The 10,000-nt window shown below is 37.5% G+C and overlaps 1 protein-coding gene across 2 annotated transcripts in view; it reads right to left on the reverse strand.

Annotated features, from left to right (window-relative positions):
• Positions 1-9,752, reverse strand: part of LOC140953262 (exportin-4-like) — a 23,580-nt gene extending 13,828 nt beyond the window's left edge. The window contains exons 1-10 of one of the 2 annotated variants that reach the window (XM_073402763.1): positions 9,612-9,752; positions 9,435-9,540; positions 7,304-7,445; positions 5,374-5,515; positions 3,870-3,986; positions 3,518-3,676; positions 2,718-2,831; positions 1,656-1,813; positions 1,201-1,375; positions 203-587 (exon numbers count right to left, since the gene is read on the reverse strand). In XM_073402763.1, coding sequence (XP_073258864.1) covers positions 203-587; positions 1,201-1,375; positions 1,656-1,813; positions 2,718-2,831; positions 3,518-3,676; positions 3,870-3,986; positions 5,374-5,515; positions 7,304-7,445; positions 9,435-9,540; positions 9,612-9,656 — 1,543 coding nt within the window. In that variant the 5' untranslated portion in view covers positions 9,657-9,752. The remainder of the gene's footprint in view (positions 1-202; positions 588-1,200; positions 1,376-1,655; positions 1,814-2,717; positions 2,832-3,517; positions 3,677-3,869; positions 3,987-5,373; positions 5,516-7,303; positions 7,446-9,434; positions 9,541-9,611) is intronic. The other variant, XM_073402771.1, reaches the window with a different exon arrangement.
• Between the last annotated feature and the right edge of the window lie 248 nt (positions 9,753-10,000).

A 10,000-nucleotide genomic window follows, 5' to 3' on the forward strand; every position in this document is an offset into this window, starting at 1 on the left:
AATGAGACCAAAATCTGCAATTTACACCCCAAATGAGGTGACAAGCATCCCCGCCACTTTTATATAGGAGCGCACCAACCCGGGCTTATTATTTACACCCTTTTATCAACATGAAATGAACTTTCAACCTTCAGAGATCTTAATATCTGCACAAATTAGTACTGTACTGGCAGGAAGAAAGCCTAAACATTTTTTACCATACCTGTTGAATTCTTGACAGCAGTGAGATACTTCTCAAGTTGATTAACTCTTTCTTCTAATAGTTTTGCGAGAAGAGCAAATGCATGACTTGGCACCAGGCGTGCTAAGCTTCCAACAGTACACAACTGATCTGCAAATAGTTCTCTGTCATCACTATCAAGGTCACATATTTCATCCAAGTGAATTCCATTGTTTGTTTGCAATAAAAATGTTCCACGTAATCCATTGGGTGCGGCCAAATGACACTGAATATAACAGTTTATTATCCTTGTAGCACTGTCATTAAAAACACCAGGTGGTAACTGACTGACATGTTCCACTAAACTAGCCCAGCCCTCAAGCATTTGCTCCACTGCCTCTATAAAGCTGGTGTCTTCAGAGTTGAGCTGGAGGTGCAAAGTAAATCAAGGGACTTAAGTGTACAAACATAGGCTACACAGAATTACTAACAAAAGCCTACCAAGTAGGGGTAGGGAGCGGAGTATTGTGTGACTCCAGCCCAAGAGGCCGTGAAGGAGACTACAGACAAATATTTTGTTTGCTTCATTTGCAAATTTCTTTAATTTTTAATTTAAAAAATTAGGCATGTAACCAACTACCGAAGTGAAACCTAGATTATACAAAGTTGCACTTACATGCCTAATTGTTAAAATTATAAATTAAACAAATTTCTTTGCCACAAATATTGGTAGTAAGTTTATTTGGAAAATATTGGTTAAACTCAGTGTAAATTGACCACTATTTTAACAGCTACTGCTATCCAAAATCAATGCCACTTAAGCTCTTCATACATATATGTATTGCTTGATCAACAAAATCTATCAAAAGTGGTTTTCCATACATGTAAAGTTGTACCGTTAGTTTCAGATTGTAAAGTTTATGTAATGTTGTGGAGTTGTTGATAAAATCTTTTTGTTGCAAAAAAAAAATCTCAAGTGGTTTTGATTTCAAAGGCTGAGTAACAGTAAAAAATAATGATATAACCAGTTGAGTGCACACCTCTTCCTCTTTAGCAACTGCCTCTAAAAATAGGCAAGTCAGATCTGTCATGGAATTCATGAACAACTTCAATGAATCAGCTGGTAAAGCCTTGAATGATGAACAGGGAAAGACAAACAGGAGGCGGTTTACAATACTTCCTAGTCCTAGTGCAGCTTGACCATTCATCTCAATACTAGAGAACAAAATCAGAATCAATATAAAATTAGATTTATAAGGCAATTAAACAAACCAGCAAAAACATCTGTACTCTTTGAACCTTATTGCAAATTAACCCCCTCCAAAAAAATTCTTCAGGAGGGCTCAGACCTATGGCTAACTTTCCCTGCTAGCAGAGGTCTCTCACAAGGAGGCAAAAATGAGGGAAAGGAGAGAGTCTCTCTCCTTTCTCTCATTTTTGCCTCGTCGTGAGAGACCTCTGCTAGCAGGGATTGGCTAACTACAAGAACACTTACTTTTTTGAAATTTGCAAGAATCCTTGCACAAAGTGGGATAAATATTGAGTTTGTGACGATGCATCTGCGAATATTCCACCAGAAAGGGCAGCAAGCTGGATTAAACACTGTCCACAGTGATGGCTCAAGTCTTCATTAGCTTGCAAATTCACCTGAAGCTATAGAACACCACAATAAATTACAGTGGAACCTCAATATAACAAAGTCCCAAGAAACATGCAAAATTTGTTCGCTATAACGAGGTTTTGCTATACCAAGGTTCTTTTACATATATTTCACTATTACAGGGGTAAAGAAAATTGTTCATTAAACTGAGGATTTCATTATACAGAGGTTTGTTATTTCGAGGTTAGTGGATAAAGCAAGTTTATCTGAGACAACTTTTTATCAATTAATTTTGCGATACAAAATTAATTTTCATGATGCAAGACAAGTTAAAGATAAAATAGGCTCGATTTCCGCCACTCTATCGGTGTTCGGGGGAGGAGCGAGGGCTCATTTCCCACACAGCAGCTGGTAATCAAGCTTACAGATTAAAGGGACCTTAAGAAATGACAAAAGCTATATAAGAAGGTCAAAAAGGTTAACAATTTGTTTATAGTGGAAGTGCTCTTAGCTTATCCAGCTATTTTACAGGTACTCCGCTCAAATAATTATTAGAAACAAATAATCAAAATGGAACATAACAGGATTAAAAGCCCCAACTGGTAGAAGGCCACCAGTTGGCTATTACAAGCATGGCCAAGGATATGAACTCAGGAAAATGGAGAACAGTAAGACAGTAAGTGGCCAGAGCTGGACTCGAACCCAGAACCACTTTGATTTAACGTTGTTCTTTTTGGTACATTTCATTGCTCTCCTCTGCACAACTGGAAGTACAAAATGAAAAATCCTAAAGCAATATATTTGAGGGCTAGGAATTCAGGACAACAAGTTTTCACTTTTCTCTATGATGTACATGTGCGAAAGCAAAATTTTTTTTTTTAGGCAATTTTAAAATTTCGTGTTTAATTTGCAAGAACTCTAAATCCTTTCTTTTCAGTTATGTGATCAGCTTCTTACCTTAAAAAACATGCCTACTAATGCAGGATCAAAAAGCAGCGCTCTCCAAGCTGATCCAGGTTTGAACTGAGTGACTGATGTCTCTGACGACAGGAATCTCTTTTGACCATGAAAATGTGTGTTTGTCAAGAAAAAAATCTACTTCTTACAGATGATGCCATATACTGTAGTCACTTCAGAAGGCAACAGGTGCATGAAGAACTGTGACGTTGTTATGATTTATATACAGGTAGAGATAAAATAACTTAGATTGCATTGGGAAACCTTAGAAATGTTGAAGCCAGTACTCCAGACCCAGGGTGCAAAGAAAGTCAGTTTTACAGCTTGCCATTTGGACAAGCTGTAGCTAGCATTCAATAGTCAAAGAGATATTTTAACTACACCAAAGAAAATTTTTTGATGAGCAGGATATTGATTACAGTTCTCCTATATTGAAATCTTTAAAAACTACACTTGCCTGTTGGGCAAGTTATAGAACAGAATTTGCTAGCCCAATAGCAAAATCCACCAGCTCTGGGGTATTGGGCACGACTTTCTTTGCATGCTGCAGACCACATTTCTTTAAATTTATTAAAGTTTTGATGAAAAACAAGCTTTTGTCATCAGCCTTAAAAGGCCCATTTTTTCTGTGCAAAATAAACTGGGGATAGAACTAACGTTTTTATTAAATAAAGTTTGGCACCTCAAACACTTAATTGACAGCAATGAGGCACCAACTTCTAAAGCCATAATACAGTTGGTGACTTAAACAGTTACAGATTGGAGTGATTTACGAAGAAAAAAGGTGTGTATGAAAGGATATGATTACGAGAGAAATCCCAGTTCAGAATCTGCTCAGCCAAACACAACAATCGCTCCAAAACAGAAATGTCCTCCCTGGATAACAAATTCAATTCTGTATGCAAAAACTGCTGTAGACCATGTACCACCAGCACAAAAATCTGTTTCAGAGCCTGCACCTAAAATCAATGGGAAACAATCCTCATCTTACTCTGTAAGTATAAAACAATAATAATTATTTATTTTTCCAAGACTACCGCACAGTTAACAGAAAATCTATGTGATTACGGAGAAAAGAAATAAAAAAATTTATTACACCGCGCAATTTTATACACCTGTCTGAGTCAATCTCATTTTTTAGGTCTCCTTTACCTCAAATGCTTTCTTGCAGCGAAGATGAAAGTCCCAGCTCAAACCAATGTCACTGCTTTGGTTCAAGAATGAAAACTCACTCAGTAATGCCTTCAAGATAAGGCAACCTAAAATTTTCTGCAAAAGAATAACAATTATAACAAGTTGTTTCAATAGCAGTTACATAGAGAAAATATTACAGAAACAGGAGGCAGAGGGCAGGGAGCATCCCCCCCCCCAGCCCCACCTCCTAATCTGCCCATATATAAAGTACTAACTTGGGGGTTCAGTTAGCCTGTGAGTAAGTTCTCCTACTTCTTAAAGAGAATAATGAGAGGTCATGAGGGTCAGGCACATGTGATCCTCCTTCCTCCAACCCAAACTTTCACTTTGTTTGCATTTACCCTACACACATTATTATATTTAATAATTAAACCCTTCTCCCACCCTTCTCTTAACCTAAGCTTTCACAGCATGCTGCCACGTGACCTTCATTTGTACAGCTCTAGCGACTTCCAACTACAGAGCTTGCTCGAATCGAGGGTGACTTGAAATAAAAAAAAATTGGCTAAGTGCACCGTGTCGGTGATCACAGCCATAACAAAAAAGATTATATTTTGTAATCACGCAATCGTGCATACGAAGCTGACAAACATGCATCAAGACTGAATACCATTGATGATGCATAGATGGTGCCTTCATTGTGCTTTTTTTTAGCCTTAACTGTGCTTTTATTTTAATTTTATAAGTTTCAATGCTTTCTTTTCAAATTTTCTGCTACAAAGCAGATGTTATTAAGGGACAATAGTGAGAGCACCCTGGGTGTTTGAATAATACAGGTTTCACGGAATGTATTTTACTGGAACTTCAAAGTTAGACATTACTACATTTTTCACGTCTCCACAATGACAAAAAATGGTTGTTATCAGGGTTCTCTAGAAAATGTGAAATAAAAGGAGAAAAATTAAGTACATGTAGGTGGCAACTGATTAGATTGAAAAGGACGTCTTTCACGGCACAACTACCCGCTTTCATTGGGGGAATCCGGGGCCACTCCCTGGAAAAATGTTTCTTTTGTGGTTAATAAAAAGAGCATATCAGTGGATTTTGAGAAACCAGGGAAAGAAATTGTGGCCATGAGGATTGCGCCAATCAAACAAAAAGTGTTGGGAACCAAAATAAAATAGAATATAATGAACAAATTGATCTAGGTTGAAAACAGATTGACCTACACGTAAGAAACAAATAATTAACCTACAACATGTCCCTAGTATGAATTTCAAATATCTGCATTTTGCGCTTTAAGGAAAAGGCGACATTCACGCCGGTATTCTACACATCTTCACGCCATTTTTCGCCATTTCAGCTAGTCTTGTTGCTGTTTCAACGTCAATTTGCTTTTCAGAATTTTTCCCCAGCAGAGCTTCAGTATTCGCCGCCTAAGCGTCAACTAGAAGGCAATTTAAGCCGGTCGCCAGAGCTTTTAAAGCCCTTTTGTTATGCTTTAGTAACTTATGGTACTCACCATCTCTCTGTTGTTGCTTGAGATAAGCTGGGTAACATCTCTAAGTAATGATTCTTGAGTTGCAAGGGAGTTCTCTAAAATGCCTCTTTTGCAAATTATTGCCACAACATGCAGAACTTGCTCCTTCACATATTTTTGAATGCTAAGAAAGGAGACCAAAACAAATTTCACAAGTACACATACTATACATGTAGATGTAACATTAATTTTTCCATTATTTTATTGCATATACATGTTACCCTGTGTACAGAAGTCCCTCCTCCCTCAGGAAAAATCGGGAGAGGAGACGTCTGTGAATCGCCGTCACTAATCGTGTTCCGATATACATTTGCATAAATTATTTTTTTGTCCTTTCGCTTACAGTCGAAAAGGCACATGTAGGTCGAAAAATACCTCTGGCGTCTGTGCACAGGCTAGCCAAATATCTGCACGCAATGTCCACCCAAAAATCCAGATATAAGATCTCTGATTACACTCAAGCCAGGTCAAGTGTACCTCCCAAGATCCCATTAATGTATTTATTATTCGAAAGTTGAACCGTTGGTAGTTGTAGATTTCAGATTCATCTCTGTGTGCGTTCTTGCATGCGTAATGAGCCATGAATTCACACGCGATTCAGTTACGAAATTTCTGCCACTTCAGTTTCCCTGAATTTGATGTAAATGTCTTCTAAGACATGTAATCCATTCAAAGATTTTCAATCTGACCAAATGCAGAGAAGTTCTCTTAAAATATTCACTGCTTATTGCGCATACAGGTATGCCGATTTAAATTTGACACCAGTTACAGGAAGGACTAACGGATTCATTTTTTCAAATAATCAATTCATTAATAGAATCGTTTTGGGGTAAGCTTGACCTGCTTTGGCTGTTAACGTTGAATTTGGATGTCTTCTCTTTTATTTACAATACCGACCGGTACAGACAGACGCACCCATAACCAGTGCAGCAAAAAACGGTGGTCTTAACTTCTCATGCTTTTTCGAGAGAGCCGAAATACAAATACCGGTAAACAAATATGAATGTCCACAAAGGCTGAGCTTTTCCCCGGGGAATCTATTCTGAGGTTCATTCACCAATCACAACACCAGAAATTACTTGCGTCATGGCATTAACATTACAACCAATCAGAGGCTGTCCCCAACATTACGGGGAAACGGGAACACGATTATCGTTGGCGATTCACAGACGTCTCCTCTCCCGATTTTTCCTGAGGGAGGGGGAACATCTACACAAGCTACATACATGTGCATCACACAGAATTTAATTGTTGTTGTGTATGACAAAGAAATCTCTAGTCTTTGTTGCATAATACGTCTGTTATACATTATATAGTCAAGCCAAGATTGTCAGAGTTTTTCCTCTGGTCCAAATTAGATATTTTTTCATGAAGATTAACAAGTCCTCATAAAGGGCTGAAAATATGTATTCATTCTATTCGAGGTTTGAGAGATGCCTTTTAAGTTTTGTTTATCTCACAAAGGGCAACACTAGTGGTAAAAATTAATGTTTAAACTGGTCTCCCAACTACCACTGTAAAAAAACCAGATGAACATATTTTAGCCCATGTTGCTGGAAAAGTTGATAAAAGTTTATGAGGAAGATTTCACGAAAGATCCACCAAACAACTTTTTCCAAGTCAGAGATGTCAGATATTTATCCTTAAAAAAAACCCCAGAAATTTAGAGAAATCACTCTTATAACAAAAATCAGTCATGGTATTCATTGTATGTTGACCTCCTTCAGTTTACATAAAGACACCCAAATTTAAGCCTACCATACCAAACTGGTTCTAGAACTAATGTTGGTACAAGATAGAAGTTAAGAGTGCACATGAGATTCATATCAGTATAGGACAGAAGAATCAACTGGGAAACTTCTGTCTTAAAGCATTTTACGAAAGCTAACTAACAACAGAGTATTCTACTTACTCTTGCTTATGTGTAACAAATGTTAGCAGAAATGATCTGAGGGATTCAATGTCTGACTTGCAAAGTATGTTCCACTCACGGAGGATGGCTTCTTTAATTGTGGAAGCAGCTTGAAACAGCACATAGTCATTCCTACTTTGTTCTATATATAAAGAAAACAGTTAAAATTTTAATGTTTCTGTTGATCACTTTGTTGGGCATTGTGGCACATTTTGCGGGAGAAATTGGCTGGCTAAAATATAAATCAGTCCACTGAAATAAACGAATGAAATGAGAGGATTAATAGTCATACGATATAAACAGCCAATCAAAATCGAGAAGCCATTGCAATGTTCATGACAATGCTTTCTTGCATCATTTGTCATTTAAAGAAATCACGCTGCCATTTTCAAAGCTCAAATCATGGGTGAAAACATAATCAAAACATTATAACAACAAACATTTGTAAATTTTTAAATTTTCTTAGCTAGAGGAAGAAGATCTATAAAACTTAGAGACGCTTCTGATGTAAATAACACCTGTAGTAGCTCCATAGTCAGTGACAAAGTGCATGTAAGTTTTGGGGCTTCAAGCAAAACACACTCAGTTCAACTAATTATAACAAACTGTCAGTTTAACATTTGTACACGTGCACACTTTATTTTAACACTTACAAAGAGGCTTTCATGTCTATCATAATTCTTAAAAACTGTCGAAATGGCACAACATTTTAATATTTTCACTAGCCAGTTTTGGGCAAAAATAAAAGCCCTTCAACATGTAAATGCTCACATGATTTGATTCAGACTGTCTTGCTGTCATTTTTTGAAGTCTTTAGCCCTTGCCTAGCAGCTCGGGCTAAATTGAGTCTGAGTTGGGCCCAAAACATATTTACACTATTGTTTTATTTTCAAGGGAGGAGAACTGGCCCATCAGAGCTGTGCTCTAGCAGAGCCTGGTGGCCATTGGTGCTTTACTTTTGCTCTTGAGCCACTAGGAATTCTTAGTTTTTTCATAGAAATCCTATGCTAGGTACCCTGGATTTCACAGACTCAAAAATAAGGGCTCCCCTCAATTTTTCCTAGAGCAAAACCATTGCTTATTTCCAAAACCAGTGGCTGGTCATTGAATGTTCAGTGGTGTCTCCTATCAAAGCAAATATAAATACAATTTGACCTAGGCTGTCAAGTAATCAACAGACAAACAGACAGAAGATCCACAGTTTCAATTAAACAGAGGGGGAAGAAACCCTCCTCTCTTCTCTTTGTTTCTTCTGCTTCGTCATACTGAGGTAAAATTCAAAATATGAGGTAAAATTCAAAATATCAATCGAAGGGCCAATCTACATCTTACATTTATAGGGTTTTGCAGCAATTGGACTTTTTAACCTATGTATTATGGAAACAAAAAAAAGGGATTCGGGAAAACGATGGATGTGGAATTTTCACGAAAGAGACCCAGACCCTAATGAAAGATCATGATATCGAAAATATCATTAAAATCGATAAAATTGATAGTGCTGACAACAAAAAAAGTTGTTGCTATCAATTCTTATTGATTGACTGATACAGTCGATATCAATCAAAAGTGATTATCGACAATTATTGATTTATCGATTGGATTTCTAACATCAGTTTTTATTGATTGCACCAGTCGTGATAATTAGCGATTGGCATTCCTTTACAGTCAAACCAGGTCAAGCGTACCCCTCAAGAATCCATTAATGAATTTATCATTCAAAAGCTGAATCCATTGCTAGTTGTAGATTTCAGATTGATCTATACATTTTTTGCATGCATAATGAGCCGTGAATTCACACGCGAGGCAGCTATAATTTCTACCAGCTCAGTTTTCCTGAATTTGATGTAAATGTCTTCTACGAAACTTAATCCGTTCAAAGATTTTCAATCTGACCAAATATAGAGAAGTTCTCGTAAAATAGTCACTGCTCATTATGCATGCAGAAATGCCGCTTTGAATTTGACACCAATTACGGGAATGACTAACGGTTTCATTTTTCAAATAATCAATTCATTAATAGAATCATGGGGGGTACGCTTGACCTGCCTTGACTGTAGAGGACTGACTGAAACATAACACTACACCGTGACTCAATTGATGGTTTAAGTATTCACTGATAGATCCATATTACCTAAAATCTGTCTGCAAGCTGCATAAGGTGACTTCGATCTTCTAAAATTCAGGAACACTTGTTCGGCGGATTGGCGCTGTTCTTGCGTCACCAAAGATGGCGGCGCCTAAAGAAAAACACATGTGAACGTCTTCAAATGGGCATTGCATCATAGAAATGAAAATTTTTAGATCTTACCATCACTACTGCGGCCGAGTGTTCCAATTCCTGGATAGAAGTCATCGTTGACGGAGCGCTAAGCGGGTTTTTGCGAGTCAACTACATTTTACGTTATCTCTTTTGTGCACTCAACAAAATATGGCAGGCGTATTTTTCCGGCGGAGGAGTCGGTGGAGGAATGGAACTTGCATTCCATAACAATAGATTTCAGGCCTCTCCGAGCCTTTAACTCACGCGCGTACTCGCGCGTACAGATCTTTGGGGAGATTTTTATTCACTTTTACAACCGGATGGGTAAATCTTCTCAATATTCTATTATTATATATTGGATGTATTTCCATTGTAGCAGCAACTACATTATTACATATCAGAGCCTCAAGGTACGGAAAAACGGGCAACTTGCTTTG

This window comes from Porites lutea, chromosome 1, assembly GCF_958299795.1.
Source record: "Porites lutea chromosome 1, jaPorLute2.1, whole genome shotgun sequence".
NCBI classification, from domain to species: domain Eukaryota; kingdom Metazoa; phylum Cnidaria; class Anthozoa; order Scleractinia; family Poritidae; genus Porites; species Porites lutea.